The sequence below is a fragment of the Scyliorhinus canicula genome, chromosome 2 (assembly GCF_902713615.1).
Source record: "Scyliorhinus canicula chromosome 2, sScyCan1.1, whole genome shotgun sequence".
Taxonomy (NCBI): Eukaryota; Metazoa; Chordata; class Chondrichthyes; order Carcharhiniformes; family Scyliorhinidae; genus Scyliorhinus; species Scyliorhinus canicula.
The window spans coordinates 4,647,225-4,673,274 of NC_052147.1; the positions used below are offsets into that span (position 1 = coordinate 4,647,225).

Here is a 26,050-nt window from a genome sequence, read left to right on the forward strand (position 1 = left end):
TCATTCAGTCCTCTGCAAGTGTCAGATGACCAGAGCCTTCAAACATTTACAGCAGGAAGCTGCTCTTTGTCCTCACCACACCCCAAACACTGCAGAAGGCATGAACACTTGCTGGGGTATAGCTCCATAGGGGCCCCTTGGTACTCCAAGTGACTGCTTTACAAACTTGGACAAGCTGTGACAATGTGAACTCGAATACTCTTCTCCTGGCAACAGGCAGCAGGAACCCTGAGTAACTCTTCAAGGTTTTCCCAAGCTCTAATACTCTTCTCCTGGAAACAGGCAGCAGCTACCCTGAGTAACTCTTCAAGGTTTTCCCAATCCAGGAATGCTTCAAGTACCTTTGGCACACATCCTGCTGCCCATTTGAAACTAACACAACCTGGCCTGGATATCAAACCTGAACATTCCAGGTGTGTCACCTACCAGTACACTCGATAAACTTGCTGAGACATTAGAATTTATAAAATTCTAACAGAGGGTCCCAGTCTTCTTTTGTTCTTGTTTACAGAAGCAGGGAAACCCAAAATTCCACATGTCATTTACAGGAATTACCAAAGGACTGAGTCTGGCTTAGTTGGCAGCACTTTTACCAAATTGGTAACTTGTGACATCAAGCCAGGCTTTGTGACCTGAACACACACCCTAGCCTGATCCTTCATTGTACAACACTTTGTCAAATGTGCAATTGGGATCCCACCTAGGGCGGAACAGTGGCTAGCACTGCTGCCTCACACGCTCGGGAACCCTAGTTCAATTCCGGCCTCGGGTGACTGTCTGTGCGGAGTCTGCACGTTCTCCCTGTGTCTGCCTGGATTTCCTCTGGGTGCTCCCGTTTCCTCCCACAGTCCAAAGTTGTGCCGGTTAGGTGGAATGGCCGTGCTAAATTGTCCCTTAGTGTCCAACAAAGATGTGTAGGTTAGATTAAGAGGTTATTGGGATAGGGTGGGGGAGTGAGCTTGGGTGTGAAGTACTTTTTCAGAGGTCAGTGCAGACACGATGGGCCTCTTTCTGCACTGTGGGGATTCTATGAATAATACTTTCTTGCCTATTCACCTTGCACAATTTGAAGAAAACTGGAGGATTTTCTAGTGTCCTGCTCCGTACTCTTGCCTTAATCAACCACTCTTTGAGGGAACAAAGCGAACAAGACAGGACTTTGTTGAATACAATAATTAATTCACTGATCCTCAACTCCTCCGGATGCAAGGATGGAGAATCGTGCTTTGGTGTAGCGGTACTTTATTTTGGGATGTAGTACGTGAGCAATTTGAGGCCTCGCGTATAGTGGTGACTGTCACAGTCTCTGGAGGAACAAGTGACTTTGGGTCTCTGGTTCCCAAAGCTCTCCCCCACTGGGGGTTTTCCTCACCTTGGCTCTGGCTCTGTTAACATAGAACATACAGTGCTGAAGGAGGCCATTCGGCCCATCAAGTCTGCACCGAACCACATTAAGCCCTCACTTTCACCCTATTCCTGTAACCCAATAACCCCTACTAACCTTTTTTGGACACTAAGGGCAATTTAGCACGGCCAATCCACCTAACCTGCACGTCTTTGGACTGTGGGAGGAAACCGGAGCACCCGGAGGAAACCCACGCAGACACGGGGAGAACGTGCAGACTCCGCACAGACAGTGACCCAGCGGGGAACCGAACCTGGGTCCCTGGCGCTGTGAAGCCACAGTGCTATCCACTTATGCTACCGTTGATTTATTCGCAGAAATCGATCCCTATCATTAGTTAATAACTCCCTTTCATTATATCATGTGACTGCCCAGGTGGTAAACGGTGAATTAAATGATTTCTGGCCTTTTATCATCTAACAATTCTGATGTTCCTGTGTTCTGTCTACAACGTTTTTATACGATATATTTTGAGACACGGAGGGCTGCAGGTAAAGATACTCGTCTAGAAACATCGACTATTACAGCTTGTGAGGTGGAATTGTCCCATGAGTAGCTTGGACCTGGACGACACGTTGGTGCAATGGTTAGCACTGCTGCCTCACGGCGCCGAGGGCACGGGTTCGATCCCGGCTCTGGGCCACTGTCCGTGTGGAGTTTGCACATTCTCCCCCTGTCTGCGTGGGTTTCACCCTCACAACCCAAAAGATTTGCAGGACAGGTGGATTGGCCACGCTAAATTGCCCCCAATTGGAAAAAAATAATTGGGTACTCAATTTTTTCTCTCTTTCTTTTTTACAAAGGCTCTGCTCCAGCCCAATACACTGCCAGGACTCTCAGGTTGAGGCCACGTTTAGATATCATGGTAATATCACAGAAGCAGGGAAATGGACAGACCTGGCTATCTCAGCCAGTGATGCACTAGCCATCAGCAAATTCTTCTTACAATTAACGAGTATCCGCATATCAGCTCCTGCGATTCCTCAAAAGAATTCCCCCACCCCACCAACATCACCTGTTGCCCTGTGGTACACATTGAGGAGCTGGGGAGGGTGGCGGGAGTGGTGTGTAGGGGGGTTGGTCCGGGGGGGGAGACTTGTAGTCACTCAGAATTAGATAGGAAGTGGAAACCTGATCCCCTCTCTCCCTAGCCCCAAATGTTTCTGTTAAACTGCAAAACTGTTGATTATGATTCTCAATTGATTGCACCTGGTCTTCGGTCCGCCATGGTGTACAAATTAATTAGGATCACATTTTCCCTTTAACAGATGTTTTACAATGGTCTCAGTGATGCAGATAATTTTTGAAATTGTGTGATGTTAAGCGTGTATGAAATCCTCCCACTCTATCGAGGCCCAACACACCTTGGTGGGAGTTAGTTTTACACTGATTCCCCTACTTTATATGCACTCTTTGCTGTTGGCTGTCTGAGTGTGAGTGGGAGGCGAAGGGAGTGCTGCCAAGGGTAACTGCAAATGCATCAATACATATGCGAACTGCTAAATCTATGCACAGTGCAAGGAGGTTGTCTGACGTGCTGAACAGCCTTTAATCCTGCTATCGGTTTACCATATGACACACAGAATCTGCAAGCCAACAAACAGGTCATGAGAAACCTCACGATTTCAGTGAGGGTAAGGTGCAGCATTGGGCTCCTCACTATAAGAAAGGTTGGGGCTTTCCGAGGGCTAAATGCAGATTCACAAGGGCACTGAGTGTAATGTGGAAAGAAAAACATGAAAAATGTTATTTGTTTTGTTGTACTAGTGCAGTTTACAGTGGTACAGATTGCTGTTGGACCAAAGTGACTGATAATCTGTATTATTCTCACAAGTAGGCTTATACTTACATTAATGCTGCAATGAAGTTACTGTGAAAAGCCCCTAGTCGCCACATTCCAGCGCCTGTTCGGGTATACGGAGGGAGAATTCAGAATGTCCAATTCACCTAACAAGCACGTCTTTCAGGACTTGTGGGAGGAAACCAGAGCACCCGGAGGAAACCCACGCAGACACGGGGAAAACGTGCAGACTCCGCACAGACAGTGACCCAGACCGGAATCGAACCTGGGACCCTGGCGCTGTGAAACAACAGTGCTACCCACTGTGCTACCGTGCCGCCCTAATGTCTGTGTTATAAATACTTTCTAATGCAATCGATATGTTTAAAATCTGAGAGAGGGTAGGCTGTTTCCACTGTTTAAGTGATCTTAAATGAGGGGACATACATACCCAAACACAAAGATATAAATGTGAGCGATTTTGAACAGAGGGCAATGGAAGAGTTGTACACCTTAAAGATTCACTTCAGGCCTACTTACTGAGGCATAAACTGTATCAACATTCATGATTAGATTGGGTAGTGAGAAGAAGAAACAGAACAGAACATGTCAATCTGATTTAGAATATTTAGTTGCATGGACAGTAAATGCTGGCATGGACTGATTCAGCCGCATTGTTTCCTTGTTGTAACTTCTTTCTCCCCTGAAACTAGCTGTCAAGAAGCACCTGATTGATTGACTCTCAGGTTAACTGTCTGTCAGGTTTTATTTGTGATTTCTGAAACATTAATTGGGAATAAATCAAAAATAAGGCACAGTGGTGTTGTGATTCAGTTAGACTCCAGTTACTTTATCTCCTGCCCAATAGAAAGGACAGTTTCTGCAGGGCAGCTAAGCTCTGTGAACCCAAAAACACCCTTGTCCATGAAGTAGTTTTGATAGATGAATGAGAAGCCCTTTAATCACTTGGGGAAACAACACCGATTGCTAACATAAGCTCCTGATCACTGATAAATATGATAACATTGATGACAAGAGGGTCAAACTACAAGCATGAAGTAAGTTAATTAAGAAATTAAATTAGTAGTCAAGTGAATTGGAGTGGCTCCCTTAACCTTAGAAAATCTACTACAGAACAATGAAGCATCTCAAATCTTTCATGCATCTTGAAAATAATGCTCTTCATTAGAACCAACACCCAGCAGAGTAAACTTCATATATCAAATTGGATATTCGTATAAATATGAGAAATGCTAACAAAAAGATTTTTTTTTTTAATTGGGGGGGTGGTGGGTTAAGGGTATGGGGTGGATACGTGGGTTTGAGTGGGGTGATCATTGCTCGGCACAACATCGAGGGCCGAAGGGCCTGTTCTGTGCTGTACTGTTCTATATCTATTGGATATTCATAAATGTCCACTAGATCCTGATGAAGCAGATGCTCACTAAAGAACATTGCTAGATAATTACACCCTTTCTTTGCTTTGAAATCTAAACTAGGACATAGTATAATCAAAAGGGAGTCTTTAACAATTACTGAAAAACTGTGACAAAAAACATAGGCATTACCACATACAATCAATCAAAGCTGACCCACTATCACTGTCAATTTATGTTTCAAAGGCACAGAATCTGCCTGACAAATATCATCAGCCAGACAATCCACAATGCACCTTCAGATCAAAGCAGAGGCAAGCATCTGGCAAACAGGTCCCCTCTTGTTAGGGTGGACAGTCAGAGTGAATGGTCCAGGCCCCTTTTCCCATCAGACCAGTCGTGGGAGTCAGCAAGAGAGGATTGTCTTGTTGGGATTCTGTATAGTGAGAGTGCATCGTAAATTACCCTGTCTGGGTCCATACATCGGGTGGAGGTGTCAGCAAGGATCTGTTGAGATTCTACACAATGGATTGGGTGGTTTTCCTACTGGGAGAGAAAAGGAGGAAGGGAGCTGTCATGTTGGGAGCCTGATAGAGAATTATTCTTTTGGAATTTTATACAGGGAGTTGAAGTTGATCTGTTTGGGTACTATGGAAATGGGTGGGGTGGTACGCTGTCCTGTAGGGACCCTATACAGTTGGACTGAATGAGAGGATTATCCTCTTGCATTCTATATAATGCGAGTAATTGGAGGTAGGAGGTGACTTGTGACTTTATAAAATGAGAGGGTAGGAAAGTTGTTCCGTTGATAACCTTTGCAGTTGGAGTGAATTTTTAAAAATCATTCTCCGGATGCAGGCATCACTGGAAAACCCGACATTTATTACCCGTTACGGGTTACCCTGGTTCGTTACAACTGAGTGACTTGCTTGGCCATTTTAGAAGAGTATAATTGAAGGGGTGATAAATGAGTGGGGGGGGGGGGATCGTCCTGCTGGTATTCCATACAATGACAGAACAGGAAACTGGCCAAATTTTTTTTCTTCCTAGTCCCATGTCTTCTCGCCCTGATGTAGTTGTATTTTGTGCTGCCCATTCTATGATTGGAAACTCAACTCAATCAGTGGAACTGCTGTGCCCTGTCGAGAGCTGTTTTAAAAATCGTATCATTAAGGAAATTCTAGTTGGCATTGTCTTGTCTTTCCCCCCGTCTATTTGTTTGCTTAAATAGTTCTGGCTTGTTGTTATCAGAGGAACCTAATTGCTGGCAGTGTGGGAGAGTTTAATTAATGCATGCAGATGCAATGACACGAAACATCAGGTTATTTACTTCATCTGTGCTGATGTCAAAGCTGTGCTGCAAAGTGTGAGATGGATCTTGTTTCATTTGGAAAACATACAAGTCATGAATCAGCTTGTGAAGCTGTTCCTACATCTTCCCCCAGTGGCTTGATTAGTGTATGCAGCAGTATGCAATGGAAACCAGAAGGTTGCACGGTCTAATCTCTGCTTATTCAGCCGATCTCAACCAGAAAGCACCGCAGCCAATTTGTGCACAGCAAGGTCCCACAAATAAGATGGAGACACTTGACCAGATAATCTGTTTTGGTGATGTAGTTGAGGGATAAATATTGGCCGCATGATCGAACACTCTGCTTTTTGAATTATGTCTTGTGGGTGAGTGAGTTTGCCCCCTCATCCAAAAGGTGGCACCCATGACAGTGCGGAACTCCCTCGGTGTTGCACAGGATGTCAGCCTGGATTATCCACCCATGTCTCTGGAGTCTGACTTGATCCGATGACCTCCTGATTCAGCGAGACTGAGATGACAATGGCTGCTGCTGGGTTAGGAAAGACTTCTGGGGCAGCACGATGGCGCAGTGAGTTAGCCCTGCTGCCTCACGGTGCCGAGGTCCCAGGTTCGGTCCCGGCCCTGGGTCACGGTCCGTGTGGAGTTTGCACATTCTCCCTGTGCTGGAGTACCCCATTCTCTTTTTTTTCCCAATTAAGGGGCAATGTAGCGTGGCCAATCCACCTAGCCTGCACATCTTTGAGTTGTGGGAGTGAGACCCACACAGACACGGGGAGAATGTCCAAAATCCACACGGACAGTGACCCAGGGCTGGGATCGAACCTGGGTCCTCAGCTCCATGAGGCACCGTGCCGCCAGAGTTTCTGAAAAGCTTAGCTGCTATTTTTAACAGAGGTGGCTGCAGAATGTCCTTGTACCGATTTTGTCTGAGCTTTCTAATAGGAGCAGACTTCTGCTGTAAGCACATTACAGGAAAGAGCAACTGTTCAACCTTGTCAGATTTGGTGCACTTGTCAGCTCCTGAACAGGTAAGGTACAAACCAGGTAAATCGGCAGATTTACCCCATATCTGGTATTGCAAGGCCCGTTTGTGACTGTCATTGACAGTACTCAGCAAAGGGAACAATTGCTACCGTTTTGCACACACCATGCCTTCAGTATTCGCCCCCACCTATCCCTCCTCTTCCTGCCTGGGGTCTGTCTTTCCCCTTGTTAAACTGTCAGTGCCGATGTTTTGATGTGAGCTGTGTGACTTCAAAGCTGTTGCTTTTAAATGAGGGAGTGAAAGTTTTTTTTTATCATCGAAAGATATTTTCTGTTTTTTCCACTCCTGAATCTAGAGTTCCATTGGTGTTTTCATTCCCTTTTATTTTAAATAGTGAAGCCTGAGAAAGCAATGTGAGGGTGATTTTTTGATGGAGAAGTGCAGGGGAAAATGACTTTAACATGAGATTGATGAACCCCAGTGCTAATTCAACCAAAAATAAAGATCTTTACTTCAAGACTTGCTTACGGGAGTGCTGCACTGTTGGAGAGCTGACCTGTGAGCGAGATGTGAAAGCAATCCCGGTCTCTCTGCTGAGCCGGTTGTTAAAGGTACCCAAACACTTGAAGGCAAGCAGAAAGTTCTCCTTGTGGAGGCATGCTGTCCATGGGTGGACCAGGAAACCCACTTTCGTTGAACCAAAAAGGGCACCGATTCACAAATTAACAAAAATGGCAGCTGAGGATAAAAATGTAAATTAACGGGGTTCATTTCTAAAGGAATAGAATTGAACAGCAGAAAAGTTTCTATTCTTAAAAGTGTCGGCCTAGGGCAGCACGGCGGTGTAGTGGTTAGCATTGCGGCCTATGGCGCTGAGGTCCCAGGTTTGATCCCGGCTCTGGGTCACTGTCAGTGTGGAGTTTGCACATTCTCCCCATGTTTGTGTGGGTTTCACCCTCGCAACCCAAAGATGTGCAGGGTAGGTGGATTGGCCACGCTAAATTGCCCCATAATTGGAAAAAATAATTGGGTACTCTGAATTTATATTTTTAAAAAAAGTGTGGGCCTAGGTAGCAAGAAGGTTCTCCAAGAACCTTGGTTAGATAGGATTGGAAAACTGCGGTAGTTCTAGTTTTATTATGACCAGCAAATAGAAGCACTGGGGAAATGAAAGGTTATAACTATCAGGGAAGACTGAACAAGCTGAGGATCTTTTCTCTAGAAACAGAAGAGGTGACTTAATCATTAAAATTATGAAAGGATTTGATGGGGTAGACATAGAGATGATGTTTGGATGTGTGCAGGAGTCCAATCTATGAGTCCTCATCCAATAATGAGGGAAATTCTTTAATCAGAACGTGTTAGGAAAATGGAACTCCATCATGTGGAATGATTGAGGTAAATAGCAGAGATACTCTAAAGGGAAGGTAAATCAGTGCATGAGGGCAGACGGGCTGGGACTGTGAGTCGCAGCCCCCATGGGACTGTGGGGCAGGATTTTGGAGTTGTGAGCTCTGAGGCTGGAATGGCGACTGTAGAGCAGAGACCCTGCTTGTCTGCCGTGAGTGCGAGCAGAGCTATCCATTGATGCTCCCCCACCGCCTGGCGTTGCCAGCCCTGGAGGCCCACTCTGATCTCAGCCAGGGTTTGCACGCTCGCAGCCATGGAGCACAGGGGGTGGATCAACGCCATCTGGGTTGCGCCACATCACGCTGCGATTTTGCTGCCACCTTCTGTGTTTGTGTCACATCAGCCAGTGCTGATTCCCCTGGGCAATGCCGCCGACGTTCTCAGCCATGGCCTGCTGTGACTGGGCCATGCTCAGGAGCGACGCTGCAGTGTATAGGTGTCTGGTACATGGCTGCCTGTGAGAGGGCAACTCTGTCCTGGGCTTCGGTCACTGCCTGCACAGATTGCCCCAGGCCTTGGACATTTAGATCCATAGCCAAAATCCTCGCACCTAAGGCCTACACCGCGGGCGCGACCCGTGCCGTGTTGGCCTGGGTGGCATGCATGGTCGGCACCACCTTCTGTACCTGTACGAGGTTAGACTCCTGGATTGGATTGGATTTGTTTATTGTCACGCGTACCGAGATACAGTAAAAAGTATTTTTCTGCGAGCAGCTCAACCGACCATTAAGTACATGAAAAGAAAAGGAAATAAAAGAAAATACATAATAGGGCAACTAAAGGTATAGCATTGGGTGAAGCATAGAGAGGTGTAGTATTAATCTGGTCAGTCCATAAGAGGGTCGTTTAGGAGTCTGGTAACAGCGGGGAAGAAGCTGTTTTTGAGTCTGTTCGTGCGTGTTCTCAGACTTCTGTATCTCCTGCCCGATGGAAGAAGTTGGAAGAGTGAGTAAGCCGGGTGGGAGGGGTCTTTGGTTATGCTGCCCACTTTCCCCAGGCAACGGGAGGTGTAGTCAGAGTCAATGGATGGGAGGCAGGTTCGTGTGATGGACTGAGCCTGCGCCTGTAGTCGTATCTAATCCCTGGCTCTGCAACCCCATCAGCATAGTAGATGGAACTGTCTGTTCCAGAAGCTCGAAACCCATCTAGATGGCTGCCAGTCCCTGGGGTCGGCCTGCCCTCCGACCGTCCACCCCCTCGGGAGTTCCTACCTCCACTTGCTGTACCGGACCATCTGTATGGTGCGCACCAGAGGGTGTCCCCGGAGCCTCTTCGTTAAAGTGCCCAACCGAGGTGAGTTTCTCTGGAATGGGGGAGGGTGTTGGAGACAGCTGTGAAGGGAAGTCCATGTTATCATAATCGAGCTCCGGGGTTTTCTGGGTCTCAGGTATATGGATCCCGTCCGTGTGGGTGTCATCATCGGTGGGTGGGGGTGGTGGTGATGGGGCGGGGGAGATAACGGGTATGTGGCACAGCGTTGCCTACTCATCCTGGCTGCCCTGCAGAGGTTGTGCAGTTTTTTCTGGCACTACTGGCTGTTCCGGACGGTGTTGCTGGTGGCGCCGAGCGCATCTTCCACCTGCACCCAAGCACGGTGAAGGACGGTGGCTGGCAGCTTCCTTCCCGGGCCTGAGTTCAGAGTAGCCCGCCTCTCCTCCACCGCTTCCAGGAGGGTCTTGAGCTTGGCGCCCATAAATCTCAGGGCCACTCTCTTTGCTGCCATCCTGTTGGCTGGGATGGTGTGTGTGGGGATTCAAGTGTATATGTGCACCTGCAGCTTGTCAATCGCGATCCACCGAATCCCGCACCGTTTCTCACTGGAATCGATTGTGTTCCACGTGGCGCCGATGCTAGCCCCTCCATAGTCAATGAATCGGTCCATGTGCGGCTCCAGTTTTGCTGTCGTGGAAATCTATGAATCCTGTTCCGCATCAACACTGAGCCTCAGAAACGGAGAATATGTCGACAATATTTGCAATTGGCTAGAGAAAGAAAAAAGAACGGCAAAATTCCCCTTGTTTGAATGGAGTTTTTTTTACCTATGCCATGCAGTGCTGTCCTGTCAGAGTGGAAATCTGAGTCCTCGGTCACCATCAAAATCCAAAACTCTCAACTTTACCACTAAACCCAACGTGTCTTACACCAGATGGTGATATACACTTTCAAAGTATGTATATGTAACAGTAAAATACAGTCTAGAATAATAGATACCTGGAGAGTAGTTGCACATAGGCAGTCCTACTCTTGTAATTCAATCAAAGGGCAGGGTGACATCACAAACCCCTCCAGCAAATATCAGTGCATTTGTTAAGGTATCGGAATCCCAAGGTTGGATTACTGCCGAAAATGCACTCCCAGCCTTCAAGGAGTTTTAAACTATCCGTATTTTATTTTTTATGTAAAAATATTAATTTCATGATGGATAAGTTATATTAGATGTCACATGCTTTAAATTTATATAATGTCTCATCCCATCTCTCAATATATTGTCGAGCCATCCACATACATCAGCTTGCTTCGGAGTGCAGTGACATAGTTGGCAAATGTGGCAGCCGTTTTTCACAATGCCAGCTCTGACAAATAGCGAGGAAATTAATAATCGGTGAAGCTGGACTGTTTTTGAGAGTTTAGCGGTATGTAGTGAGGTAGGTTCTGCCTGATTGTGAAGTTGGTTCCTTTACAATCACTGCAACATGTAGTTCACGCTGCGGTTTTGAACTATTCATTCGGGCACTTTTAATCCTCTGGAAATTTTTGAATTATTTACTAACCTAGAACAGAAAGATGTGTTTTGAGCTGACCACTAACTTTGCCAATGCTCCCTCCACATCAAAGCCAGCTACTAGTATTCCATTTCCCTGCTTGTTACTTTTGGTAACTTGATCACAAGAAAGGTAGTCCAATGCGTTGCAGAAGTTAAATATTCTTTACTTCAGAAAACATTGAGGTAATAATGCAGTTTGGCTTCAGGTACCAGCAGCAACTAAACACAACTATACACAAGCTCCTCGTGGCTAAACTGGAAACCTGCGCAGGTCCGCGTTCACGATGATGTCACACGTGAATGTGCACTTTTGTTAAAGACATCCACACAATTCATCAGATAGGAAGATGCTCATTAAAGCATTATTAAAAACACTTTGGAACATTACTCTTCAGAGCTTTTGCTCTTCAAATGTTTATCTGATCCCCTCTTAAGTTCTCAAATTCTCTCCTTACCCTCCCTTTCTCTCACTAGTCCTCTTTTAAGGCAGTCTTTAAAACTACCTCTTTCACCAAACTTTTGGAAATCTCTGCTCGAGCTTCAGCCTGCTCTGTTCTCGGGATCAGTTTTATGGTTGTCTCGACTCCAATATCCTTTTTTGTTGCGGTATCCCATAATCCAGTGACCTTAATTCTGTGTTCCCCATGGTACTGGTTCTACACTTCCACCTCCTGGTTATTGGAACCAATGGAAATAATGAAATGAGATGAAAATTGTTTACTTTCACAAGTAGGCTTCAAATGAAGTTACTGTGAAAAGCCCCTTGTCACCACATTCCGGCGCCTGTTCGGGCCCCGTGCTATCAGCTGGGGCAAATTGTAGCATTCTTACTGCCACTCCAACAATACTCTGCAGGAGAACCTTCACTTCCTTCAGAACCTTCCCCTGACAGCACAGTTTAGAACTCTTGAATGTGAGGATTCACAGGCACAGGACCATGTCCTCTGTCACCAGGTTTCAAAGTGTTTTGCCACATCGTACATATCACTGGTTACTTGACAGCTGCACAGTAGCTGTGTTTTTGTAATATAAATTTAGAGTACCCAATTCATTTTTTTCCAATTAAGGGGCAATTTAGCGTGGCCAATCCACCTACCCTGCACACCTTTCTGTTGTCGGGATGAAAACACGGGGAGAATGTGCAAACTCCACATGGTCAGTGACCTGGGGCCAGGATTGAACCCGGGTCCTTGGCAACGTTAGTCAGCGGTGCTAACCACTGCGCCACCGTGCTGCCCTACAGTAACAGTGTTTAATGTAATGTATGCCTGTTCCCATTGTGCTCAGGCTATTGACATATTTATTATGCAGCTAGGCCTTTTGGTAGCACCCTTATCTCGTGTGGCAGAAGGCTGTGGGGTTCAAGCACTATTGCAGCATGCGGGCACATAAGCTATAGCCTGCCACTCTGGTACAATATTGACCGTTGTTTATTTGAGCGAGGAACTAACCCGCGAGTCTGTTCACGTGAGTTTTCAGCATCCCATGGCACTATACAAAGAATAGTACATGTGAGGGCCAGCATTTATACATCAGTGAACACCACCAAAACCGTTGATTCATCTCCCCTTTGCTGGATTGTGGGACTTTGCAGTGTGAAGGTTACTTGTCATGTTCGTAGTTTCTGTGCATTAAATCTAATCCATTGATTGTACAGCACTGCAGGATGTCCTGAGGATATGAGCAGTATGAAATACAGAGGCCTTTACACTGATCGCTGCTCTAACACTGAATCTGTGCAGATACTTTCAGACAATCTCTTCCTTGTACTTGGAAAATGATTAGTGATTACATGTAATAGCACAGTGGTTAACACTATGGCTTCACAGTGCCAGGGTCCCAGGTTCGATTCCCGGCTTGGGTCACTGTCTGTGCGGAGTCTGCACGTTCTCCCCGTGTCTGTGTGGGTTTCCTCCCACAAGTCCTGAAAGGTAGTTAATTTGGCCATTCTGAATTCTCCCTCAGTGTACCCGACCATGCGCTGGAATGTGGCGACTAGGGGATTTTCACAGTAACTTCATTGCAGTGTTAGTGTAAGCCTACTTGTGACAATAAAGATTATTATTATGTTAGAGACAGAAAGAAGCTTGTGGGCAATTTGTCCTCGACCCAATCACCTTTTGCTGTTTCCTTCTTTCCTTAAGGTCAGAAATAGAGATGCTCGCTCCGTGACTCTGATACTTAAGCAGCTCATGTCCAAATACAGCAAGACCTGGACAATATCCAGGTTTGAACTGACAAATAATATTTGCGCCACACAAGTACCAGACAATGACCATCTCTCACAAGTGAGACCGCACTAATCTCCCCTTGACATTTAGTGCCATCCGCATTGTTGAATTCCCCCACTATCATTTACCAGAAACCATACTAGCCCAGCCATATAAATACAATGGCTACAGGAAGAGCATGTCAGAAGCTAGGAATCCTACAGTAAGTAACTCACCACCCGATTCCCCAAACCCTGTCCATCATCCACAAGGCACAAATCAGAAATATGTTGGAATACTCGCCACTTGCCTGGATGAATGCAGCTCCAATAACACTCAAAAAGCGAAACACTATTCAGGTCAAAGCAGTCCTGCTTGATTGGCACCCTATCCACCTCCTTCAACATCCACTCCCTCCACCACAGACACGCAGTGACGGAAGTGTGTACTATCCACAAAATACACTGCATCAACTCACCAAAGTTCTTTCGACAGCACCTTCCAAACCCATGACTGCTTCCACATAGAGGGACAAGGACAGCAAAAATAACCTCGCAGTGAAGACAGAACAGGGGAAAGCTGAACGGTCCTTGTATGGAGATATCGATATTGGGAAGATATTTTCATTTGTGGGAAAAACCAAACTAGGGACCATAAATGTGAAATAATCACTAATAAAGCCAGTGGGAATTGAGAAGAAACCTTTTTATCCAGAGATTGGTGTGAACTTGAAACTCGCTACCGCAGGGAGTGGTTGAAGTGAACCCTGTTTAAGGGAAACCTGGATAACTACATGAGGGATAAAGGAAGAGAAGGATATGAGTTTGATGAAACCGGGTGGGAGGAGGTTTCTGTGTTACAGAAATGTTGAGAATGAGAGAGCATCTATTGAAGATAGTTGGCAAAAGAAGCAATGGAGACTTGAGAGGCATTTTCAGAGTGAGTGGGTAAGATTTGGAATGCACTGCCTGAGACTGTGGTGGGGGCAGGTTTGTCAAGACGTTCAAAAGGGAATTGGATCATTATCTGGAAAAGAAGACTGTGAAAGGTTCCGGGGAAATGACCATTGGTGAATTGTTCATTCCGAGAGGCGGCACGGACACCTCAGTCCGCATAACCTACCCTTGTACTGTAACAATTCTGTGATTCAGAATCCCAGTATGGCCCACGAGGGCAGAGTGGCTAGTTTCTGCACTGTAATTCTATTTAATTTTATGACCCGAAGGAACAGATGACTTTCCAAGCTGTGAATAGTTTTTCAGGACTCTAGCTGCACAAGACCCACATCTAAAATGTCTTCGACTCTCCTCCTTCATGATTACAAAAGAACTACAAACCAGCGTTTGATCCAGCCCTTCGATCACATTTCACTGCCTGGCTTTTGATTTGTTTTCAAGAGATTTTTTTTTTCTTAATTAGCGAAATTGAAATTCCACAAGAGAACTCTGAGGTTTCTGCTTGGGAATAGGGATCATGCAGTTTTAATGAGACTGGGAATGATTTGCACTGAAGCACGGAAGGAGCTGACTGACAAAGAGTTGCAAAGCCCAATGTCTGCTAACGTTCTTTTCAGACTTTTCTTCAGAATGTGCTGGTCATATTTGTTTGAAGGGCTTTAGCGTTGCAACTAACCAGCTTGCAGCCTGAGCGATCCTGTGGAAAGTCAACCATTTGCCCGACCAAGCACACAGCAGAAGAATGTGCAGAGTTGGGCTGAGTGTTTGGGTAGAGTTGATGCTGATAGGAGGAAGGCACTGCCTGATGCCTCTCTACATTACAGCACTGGAGGTGTGGTGGTGGATGGAAATTCCTCTCTCAGTTGGCACATCCTCTCTCTTTCACATGAGGTGTTAAACCACCTGCCCTTGAGTGCATGTCAAAGATCCCACGGCCAGTATCTCAAAAAAGAACAGAGTTATTCCCGGTCTCCTGGCCAATATTTGCCCCTCTACATGAAACCGATTATCTGACGGTCGTCATATTGCTATTTGCGGGAGCACTGGAGGCCTTGTAGCACAGTGGGTAATGCCCTTACCCCGGAGGCCTTGTAGCACAGTGGGTATCGCCCTTACCGCTGGAGGCCTTGTAGCACAGTGGGTATCGCCCTTACCGCTGGAGGCCTTGTAGCACAGTGGGTAATGCCCTTACCCCGGAGGCCTTGTAGCACAGTGGGTATCGCCCTTACCGCTGGAGGCCTTGTAGCACAGTGGGTAATGCCCTTACCGCTGGAGGCCTTGTAGCACAGTTGGTATCGCCCTGACCGCTGGAGGCCTTGTGGCACAGTGGGTAACGCCCTTACCGCTGGAGGCCTTGTAGCACAGTGGGTAACGCCCTTACCGCTGGAGGCCTTGTGGCACAGTGGGTATTGCCCTTACCGCTGGAGGCCTTGTAGCACAGTGGGTAACGCCCTTACCGCTGGAGGCCTTGTAGCACAGTGGGTAATGCCCTTGCCGCTGGAGGCCTTGTGGCACAGTGGGTATTGCCCTTACCGCTGGAGGCCTTGTAGCACAGTGGGTAACGCCCTTACCGCTGGAGGCCTTGTAGCACAGTGGGTATCGCCCTTACCGCTGGAGGCCTTGTAGCACAGTGGGTAATGCCCTTACCCCGGAGCCCTTGTGGCACAGTGGGTAACGCCCTTACCGCTGGAGGCCTTGTGGCACAGTGGGTAATGCCCTTACCCCGAAGGCCTTGTAGCACAGTGGGTAATGCCCTTTTTCCTGGAGGCCTTGTGGCACAGTGGGTATTGCCCTTTTTCCTGGAGGCCTTGTGGCACAGTGGGTATCGCCCTTACCCCGGAGGCCTTGTAGCACAGTGGGTATCGCCCTTACCGTTGGAGGCCTTGTAGCACAGTGGGTAATGCCCTTACCGTTGGAGGCCTTGTGGCACAGTGGGTAATGCCCTTACCGTTGGAGGCCTTGTGGCACAGTGGGTAACGCCCTTACCGCTGGAGGCCTTGTAGCACAGTGGGTATCGCCCTTACCGCTGGAGGCCTTGTAGCACAGTGGGTATCGCCCTTACCGCTGGAGGCCTTGTGGCACAGTGGGTAACGCCCTTACCGCTGGAGGCCTTGTAGCACAGTGGGTATCGCCCTTACCGCTGGAGGCCTTGTAGCACAGTGGGTAATGCCCTTACCGCTGGAGGCCTTGTGGCACAGTGGGTAACGCCCTTACCGCTGGAGGCCTTGTAGCACAGTGGGTATCGCCCTTACCGCTGGAGGCCTTGTAGCACAGTGGGTAATGCCCTTAACCCGGAGGCCTTGTAGCACAGTGGGTATCGCCCTTACCGCTGGAGGCCTTGTAGCACAGTGGGTAATGCCCTTACCGCTGGAGGCCTTGTAGCACAGTGGGTAACGCCCATACCCCGGAGGTCTTGTAGCACAGTGGGTAACGCCCTTACCGTTGGAGGCCTTGTGGCACAGTGGGTAATGCCCTTACCGTTGGAGGCCTTGTGGCACAGTGGGTATCGCCCTTACCGCTGGAAGCCTTGTAGCACAGTGGGTATCGCCCTTACCGCTGGAAGCCTTGTAGCACAGTGGGTAATGCCCTTACCGCTGGAGGCCTTGTAGCACAGTGGGTATCGCCCTTACCGTTGGAGGCCTTGTGGCACAGTGGGTATCGCCCTTACCGCTGGAGGCCTTGTAGCACAGTGGGTATCGCCCTTACCGCTGGAGGCCCTGTAGCACAGTGGGTAACGCCCTTACCGCTGGAGGCCTTGTGGCACAGTGGGTATCGCCCTTACCGCTGGAGGCCTTGTAGCACAGTGGGTATCGCCCTTACCGCTGGAGGCCTTGTGGCACAGTGGGTAATGCCCTTACCGCTGGAGGCCTTGTAGCACAGTGGGTAATGCCCTTACCGCTGGAGGCCTTGTAGCACAGTGGGTATCGCCCTTACCGCTGGAGGCCTTGTAGCACAGTGGGTAATGCCCTTACCGCTGGAGGCCTTGTAGCACAGTGGGTATTGCCCTTTTTCCTGGAGGCCTTGTGGCACAGTGGGTATCGCCCTTACCCCGGAGGCCTTGTAGCACAGTGGGTATCGCCCTTACCGTTGGAGGCCTTGTAGCACAGTGGGTAATGCCCTTACCGTTGGAGGCCTTGTGGCACAGTGGGTAATGCCCTTACCGTTGGAGGCCTTGTGGCACAGTGGGTAACGCCCTTACCGCTGGAGGCCTTGTAGCACAGTGGGTATCGCCCTTACCGCTGGAGGCCTTGTAGCACAGTGGGTATCGCCCTTACCGCTGGAGGCCTTGTGGCACAGTGGGTAACGCCCTTACCGCTGGAGGCCATGTAGCACAGTGGGTAATGCCCTTACCGCTGGAGGCCTTGTGGCACAGTGGGTATCGCCCTTACCGCTGGAGGCTTGTAGCACAGTGGGTATCGCCCTTACCGCTGGAGGCCTTGTAGCACAGTGGGTATCGCCCTTACCGCTGGAGGCCTTGTAGCACAGTGGGTAACGCCCTTACCGCTGGAGGCCTTGTAGCACAGTGGGTATCGCCCTTACCGCTGGAGGCCTTGTAGCACAGTGGGTATCGCCCTTACCGCTGGAAGCCTTGTAGCACAGTGGGTATCGCCCTTACTGCTGGAGGCCTTGTAGCACAGTGGGTATCGCCCTTACCGTTGGAGGCCTTGTAGCACAGTGGGTATTGCCCTTACCGCTGGAGTCCTTGTGGCACAGTGGGTATCGCCCTTACCGTTGGAGGCCTTGTGGCACAGTGGGTAATGCCCTTACCGCTGGAGGCCTTGTAGCACAGTGGGTATCGCCCTTACCGCTGGAGGCCTTGTAGCACAGTGTGTATCGCCCTTACCGCTGGAGGCCCTGTAGCACAGTGGGTATCGCCCTTACCACTGGAGGCCTTGTGGCACAGTGGGTATCGGCCTTACCGCTGGAGGCCTTGTGGCACAGTGGGTAATGCCCTTACCGCTGGAGGCCTTGTAGCACAGTGGGTAATGCCCTTACCCCGGAGGCCTTGTGGCACAGTGGGTAATGCCCTTACTGCTGGAGGCCTTGTGGCACAGTGGGTAATGCCCTTACCGCTGGAGGCCTTGTAGCACAGTGGGTAACGCCCTTACCGCTGGAGGCCTTGTAGCACAGTGGGTAACGCCCTTACCGCTGGAGGCCTTGTGGCACAGTGGGTAATACCCTTACCGCTGGAGGCCTTGTAGCACAGTGGGTATCGCCCTTACCGTTGGAGGCCTTGTGGCACAGTGGGTATCGCCCTTACCGCTGGAGGCCTTGTAGCACAGTGGGTAATACCCTTACCGTTGGAGGCCTTGTAGCACAGTGGGTATCGCCCTTACCGCTGTAGGCCTTGTGGCTACTGTCCTTACCGCTGGACCACAAGCTCCAGGTTCAAGCCCAGTGCCAGGACCATTTAACCACGGGTGGAGCATTCAACACTGTTCAACGGGCCGATAATCAGCTTGGGAATCTCTCTCCCACTTCACCCACTATTCCCCAAAGGGTAAAAAAAAACAGTATATGGTTGTGGTAGATACGCTAACAGCAGCATCTGTGGGGGCTTGCTTTGTGCAAATTGACTGCCACGTTTCTGTTGCTGCGACAGGAACTACAATTCAAAACATACTTTGTACTTTTAAGTCAGCTTTCTGAGCCTTTGGGGCAGCACATGCTAGACTACTTTGCCTGTCCACAATTTCTGTATCACCAGCTAGTGGGGACTCCCACCAGCACTGGGGGGAACATTTCAAGTTTTAAACCACTGGAAATATTTCTGTGTTGAGGCCAGTGGTGTACATTCTATCAGTGTGCAAATAGTGAGAATTCCACTGCACTGATAGCCTCCGTAGGCAAACTATAGAAGAGGCTGTCTGTCCTTCAATCCCAATGTCTCCAACCCGCTCCCAATGAACACCCAGAGGAGCAAACTCTGTCCCCTGAAATCATTTAGAACCATTTAGATTAAACCTGTCATTCCCATTCCACAAGATTCTTTATTTAATGTTTGTTTAGCTTATTTGTTGTCATCTGTTTTTGTTAAAAAATGGTCAGACTTTGTGATCTGTCTTCCTATCCTTGGGCCCTCTGGAGCATTCAGCGAGTGATGGGCAATGGGGCCTACACAGGGGAGTCTTTAATAGATGTTCAGTATGGAGTCAGTAAGCTACATCTGGGGAGAGGAGATGGAACCAGCAAGGGACCAATAGATAATGACATTCGATTGTGCCCTGGGGCTGCAGTTAATCTTTCCTCGCTTTTATTTAATCTCAGTTCTTTTCTATATCTCTTCAGAAAGTGTTCAGTAGCCCGTGTTACCGATGGATCCTTTAAGTAACCTCCATAATTTGTAAAATAATCAGTAAGTTAGGGTACAGTGCTCAGCTCGCGTGTCCATTTTACAACAAAAGATGTGGAGGTAGTGGGAAGGTGCACAATGATTTACAAGAGTAATACCGGTGTTGACAGGTTACATCCAGTAGGAAAGATTGAACAGGCTGGATCCATGTCTGGAAATGAGCTCACCTGATCGAGACCTTCAAAATAATGAGGTGGAATCCGGCGTTGGACTGGAGTGTTCAAAATGATGGTAGAGTTTGAAACGGGAGATGAAGAAAAGATATTTCCACTTGGGGGGGGGGCGGGTGGGCGGGAAACGGAACCAAAGCTAGCAGCCATAAATAGAAGGTAGTCACGAATAAATCCAATGGGGACTCCAGAGTGGTGGGAATATGGGACTTGCTGCCACGCACAGCAGTTTCTAATTTACCTATTGCCTGTAAATAAACTGGGAAGACCAAAGTATATAGGGAGAAACTGGATAAGTACGTGAGGGCGAAAGCAATAGAAGGATATATTGATGGGGTGAGAGACAGTCGGGTTTGAAGAGGCTTGTGTAGAGTATAAACTCGAGCATAGACTTGTAGACTTGTTGAGCTGAGAGGCCTGTTTCCGTGTTGTATCAGCAAGATTAGTATTGTGAATTATTAGTAATTAGTAATGAAGCAAACCCCCAAGCTGACAGCAGCGTAGGACTGTGACTGGGATAGGGCAGGGCGTTGTTTGATAAAGGGAGGTACTTGTGACAGTGCTAAGGTGAGACTTCAGCTACAGGCCTCCAGAAAATTCCTTTCCAAGGGCGGGATTCTGCCGTAATCGGTGGGGCGGGCAACTCCGGCGGGATGGAGTGGCGTGAACCACTCCGGCATCAGGCCATCCCAAAGGTGCGGAATCCTCCGCACCTTCAGGGGCTAGGCCTGCCCCGGAGTGGTTTGTGCCCCGCCGGCCGGCGGGAAAGGGCTAACCGGCACCGAAGGGCCTCTGCCAGCCGATGCAAGTTGAAATGAAAATGAAAATCACTTATTGTCACGAGTAGGCTTCAATGAAGTTACTGTAAAAAGCCCCTAGTCGCCACATTCCAGCGCCTGTCCAGGGATGCTGGTACGGGAAGTTGGCGCATACTCGGGAGCGCCAGCGTGTGCTGGCATCATCCCCGCGCATGTGCAGAGGGCTTCGTTTCCGCACTGGCAATGGCGAACTGCTACAGCTGTCGGTGCGGAACAATAGAGTTCCCCCATAGCACGGGTCCTCCGGCGGATCGGTGGGCCCCAATCGCAGGCCAGGTCGCCGTGGGGGCACCACTCGGGGCCAGACCCCCCGCGCCGCCCCCGCCCCCCCAAGAACCCCAGAGGCCGCCCGCGCCGCCAGGTCCCGCCGGTAAGTACCTACTCCAATTTACGCCGGCTGGACTGGCAAAAAAACAGGGCGGGACTTCGGCCCATCGCGGGCCGGAGATTTCGGGCAGCCCCGGGGCACATTGAGTCGTGCCGGTCCCCGCCATGGTCTGAGGCAGGCGGCGTGATTCACGCCAGGCCGATGTTTGGGGGGCCGGAGAATTTGGAGGACGGCGGGGGCAGGATTCACGGCGACCTCCGGCGATCCTCCGACCCAGCAGGGGTTCGGAGAATCCCGCCCCAAGTGTTTTGATGATAATTCTGTTATGCACTCTGCTTCTGCCAACCTTGTACGCTGCAACATTCCAGCTCATTAAGAAGTCTTACGGGCAGCATGTGGCGCAGTGGTTAGCACTGGGTTTGAATCCCGGCCCTGGGTCACTGTCCGTGTGGAGTTTGCACATTCTCCCCGTGTCTGTGTGGGTCTCACCCCCACAACCCAAAGATGTGCAGGATAGGTGGATCGGCCAAACTAAATTGCCCCTTAATCAGATAAAAGTGAATTGGGTACTCTAAATTTATTTTTAAAAAAGAAGTCTTCCAACACCAGGTTAAAGTCCAACAGGTTTGTTTCAAACACGAGCTTTCAGAGCACTGCTCCTTTCTGAGGTGAGGACCTGAGGAAGGAGCTGCGCTCCGAAAGCTCGTGATGTAAGACTTCTTACTGTGCCCACCCCAGTCCAACGCCGGCATCTCCATATCATTCCAGCTCATAGCAACTTACTGTGAAATTAGACGCAAACTCTTCTCCCTCTCGCAAAGGTGCAACTAAACCCCTCAAATAGATTCCAACCTGCAACTCGCTCCCCTGTATCAGTTATTTGACATTCCTCCCACCCCAACCCTGGCCCCTCATTCCCGAGTATTCGTTATTCTATTCTTCATAATGGGAATAGATTTCCTGCCTCAGTTTTATAGCACACTGTGTTCTCACTTTGGAATTTGAAAATGCTGACACTGGCTTTCCTCAAAGAAAAAGCTCCTTCCTGGAGGATCAGTGCTCACCATAATGGAGCTGCTTAGAAAGCTGGCTGTCTTCAAAAAAAATACTAAGAGTCTTAATCTGCTCGTCGTGTACAGCTTGCATTTCAAAGCTAGGTACGGTCCTGTTGTACCTGCAGCTGGGATGAATCTGTATTCAATTACTGTGATATTTCACTGTTGTCCCCTGAAGCATGGGTCCATAGAAAGAATCAGGAGCACTACACCTGCTCAGAATTAATCATCAGTACAACCCATTCAATGTTAACGTCAATAAGGTGCACATCAATGTTGAAACTCCAAATCCCCATTTGAAACAATTTTCCCATCTCCCCCACTCTCCCCTACTCCCTCTTTTCCCCCCTTCCCCCCCACACAAAATCCAAGTTTTAAAAACAAAGGAAGATTATTGGTTTATTGCAATGGCAGGAACAAGATTTAATATTTTGGTTCACTTTTAATTGAGCAATGGGATAATGAATGGAGTTTTGGAACAATACTCCTGTTCCGTCAATTACATTATTTTTTTTTAAATTAAGGGGCAATTTAGCATGGCCAACCCTGCACATCTTTAGGTTGTGGGGGTGAGACCCATGCAGACACGTGGAGAATGCAAACTCCACACAGACAGTGACCCAGGGCCGGGATTGAACCAGGGCCCTCAGCGCCATGAGGCAGCAGTGCTAACCACTGTGCCACCGTGCCGCCCTTCAATGGTGTTATTACAATCTTGTGATTTAATTTTTGATGTAGGCTATGGCATGATTCCCCAAATCCTCCTCAAAATTATGAAGCCAATTTTAAAGTGACTCGCAGCAAACTATATAGTTAAATCCAAAGTATTGTTTATTCATACATTCAAACCCGAGGGATGATCATAACTACATGTGCACACACAAGCGCACAAGGAGATTGGAAAGAAAAGAGATATACAGCTGGGAATAACTTGAAACAAAACAACAAACAACAAAACAACATGAATGCCAGAGTTTGATGCGGGTTCATTCATGCAGGAATTAAGGTACAGGTGGCTTTAAGCAAGAGTTACAGAATTCCTTTTGTGATGAAGCAGAAAAATGAGGTTGGTATCCAGAGATTTGGTTCACTCTACAAGTGATGGCTGGAATCTTCCAGAGAACCAGACTTCAAGGAGTTTTAGACTTGTGGCAGACTTCGTTGTCAGCCTGCCGTCTGACTTTGGTGTTAACAACCTGGATTTCTAACAGCAGACTGCCGAGGGAGTCCAGGAATGTAGTGAAACTTTCCAAAAGCCAGAGGAGCTTAGATCACATGGTCTTGCCCATTGATGAGTCAGTTTCAGGTAGACAGTTTCGATGTCTCTTGTCAAAATCCGTTGTCCGTGTTATGAGATGGCTATTAGCTCTCTGTAGGGATAACGAGTTCATAGAATCATAGAATTTACAGTGCAGAAGGAGGTCATTCGGCCCATCGAGTCTGCACCGACCCCCGGAAACAGCACCCCACCTAAGCCCACACCTCCGCCCTATCCCCGCACCCCAGTAACCCCACCTAACCTTTTTGGACACTAAGGGCAATTTAGCATGGCCAATCCACCTAACCTGCACATCTTTGGACTTTGGGAGGAAACCGGAGCACCCGGAGGAAACCCACGCACACACGGGGAGAACGTGCAGACTCCGCAAAGACAGTGACCCAAGCCGGGAATCGAACCTGGGACCCTGGAGCTGTGAAGCAACTGTGCTAACCACTGTGCTATCGTGCTGCCCATTTTAATGGTTCTCTTCTTTGTTATGAGTCCAGGCCAGCGAGTCAGGCCATCTGCTGCTCCCTTGTTTCATTGATTGCGATATGTTCACACATTTTTTAAATAATCAGAAAATAAGATTTAATTCAAACAGTTTATGATCTTTTTCGTGTCTGACAGTGGTTTCTGCAAGTTAGTTATTTCAGCTTGGGTAGCAGTCTGGCTATCCTAGAGCGTTTAGTTTATCTAAATATTGAATGAATTTGATTTATTGTCACGTGTACCGAGGTACGGTGAAAAGTATTGTTCTGGGGGGGGGGCACGGTGCTGCCTGACAGAGTGCTGGAGGCAGTTTCAATAAAAGCTTTCAAGAAGGAATCAGAAAGATAATTTAATGAGAAAACATTTCAGGATATTGGGAGGAGCTGGGAGTGGGACAAGCTGCATTACTCTTCGAAAGAGCCAGTATGGGGCAGCGTGTGGCGCAGTGCTTAGTACTGGGAGTATGGCGCTGAGGACCCAGGTTCGATCCCGGCCCCGGGTCACTGTCCGTGTGGAGTTTGCACATTCTCCCCCGTGTCTGCGTGGGTTTCACCCCCACAACCCAAAGATGTGCTGGTTAGGTGGATTGGCCACACTATATTGCCGCTTAATTGAAAAAAATAAAAATAATTGGGTACTCTAAATTTAACAAAAGGAAAGAGCCAGTACAGATTTAGGGGCCAAATGGCCTTCAACGACGTTATATTTTTTATTGTTGCTGGCAAGTCCAGCATTTGGTGCCCATCCCTAATTGCCCTTGAAGCGAGTCAGCTCTTATTTACTGGCCCAGTGACATAACCACTATGCTGTCATCTCCCCCTAAACTAAGCATTCTGTGGTTCTTGTATAGTCGGCTTCCGTGTCCCCTTGGATGAATCTGCTCGGGTTCCTGCTCATGGACCCTATTGGGTGTCCTGCTTGGGGAGTTTGCGTGTGATTAATTCACTTGAACCCGATGGCCCGGGGTTGGTGGGCAAGCTGACGCTGAGCTGCTGAGATTTAAACCTGTATGATATCCAACCAGATGAGCCACCGGAGCACAGCCAGAGCTTTGCAAATATATATTTCTGCTCCCATCCTCCCTGGCCACTCCCCTCCTTACCTCTGTGCTCCTGCAACCCTACGATGCGTCTGAGAGCTCTGCATTTTGTCCACTCCCCACTCGCTTTGCCCCACCATTTGTGTCCGTGCCTTCAGCTGCCTGGACTTTAAGCTCGGGGATTGCATCACTAAAACCTCGGCACCCCTCTCTGCCTCAGATCTACCTCTTTGACCAACCTTTCGGCCATCTTCCTAATATTTTCTTTGGCTTGTCAACTTTTTGTCTGCTCACACTCACTGAAATGTGCTGAGACCTTTTACTATAATAGAGATGCTATATAAATACAAGTTGTTGTTGATTTGAGAGCAGCTAGCTGAGCACCTTTAGACCGTCAGTAAGTGAACTGAACAGGTGTTTCTGTATTCTCTCCTTGCAGGCATTGATCCTCAGAAAGGTGAACTGGACCTGGATGGCATCGATGACAGTGAAATCGAGAGGGTAAGCTCATTCTGTAGGCCTTCTGACTGGAAATATGAGATTGTGGATCACCGTATGTAAGAACAATTCTTTCACCATCTGCATCAGAGAATCTGGTTTCAGCGCTGTAATCACCTTTGATGGTTTCTCTTTTCTTTTGTCGGCAGTCATTTGGGAAAAGTAAGTTTATATAATAGTTTATTGTTGGTCATCCAAAATACTATATCAATGTGGGATTATGCAGTGTGTTTGAAATGATAGCTTTTAGGGGCGGCACGGTGGTGCAGTGGTTAGCACTGCTGCCTCACGGCGCCGAGGACCCGGGTTCGATCCCGGCTCTGGGTCACTGTCCGCGTGGGGTTTGCACATTCTCCCCGTGTCTGCGTGGCTCTCACCCCCACAACCCAAAGATGGGGTTTAGCTGGTTTAGCTCAGTGGGCTAGACAGCTGGTTTGTGATGCAGAACAAGGCCAGCAGCGCGGGTTCAATTCCCGTACCAGCTGAGAATTCAGAATTCTCCCTCTGTGTACCCGAACAGGCTCCGGAATGTTTTGACAGTAACTTCATTGCAGTGTTAATGTAAGCCGACTTGTGACAATAAAGATCTTTATCTTATGCGCAGGGTAGGTGGATTGGCCACGCTAAATTGCCCCTTGATTGGTAAAATTTTAAAAATGAAATTTTAAAAAAAATGATAGCTTTTCATCTGAGGGAGCTGGGTTCTGGTGCGGCTGAACAGATGAGGAGCAAATTGTAACTTGCACTCTCTCGCACACTCTTATCACTCTGCCCCATAGCCAACCTCCACCCCGCACACTCTCTGCATCTCATGCTCAGTACCTGATCCTACAAAGTG

General features: G+C 48.3%; 1 protein-coding gene across 4 annotated transcripts in view; it reads left to right on the plus strand.

Moving 5' to 3' along the window:
* Positions 1-26,050, plus strand: part of brf1b (BRF1 RNA polymerase III transcription initiation factor subunit b) — a 458,569-nt gene that overhangs the window by 326,960 nt on the left and 105,559 nt on the right. For all 4 annotated transcript variants that reach the window (XR_005463757.1, XM_038822063.1, XM_038822086.1 and 1 more), the window contains one exon: positions 25,154-25,215. Coding sequence is in view for 3 of the 4 variants with exons in the window: in XM_038822063.1 (XP_038677991.1) it covers positions 25,154-25,215 (62 nt within the window). In the remaining variant the exon portion in view is untranslated. The remainder of the gene's footprint in view (positions 1-25,153; positions 25,216-26,050) is intronic.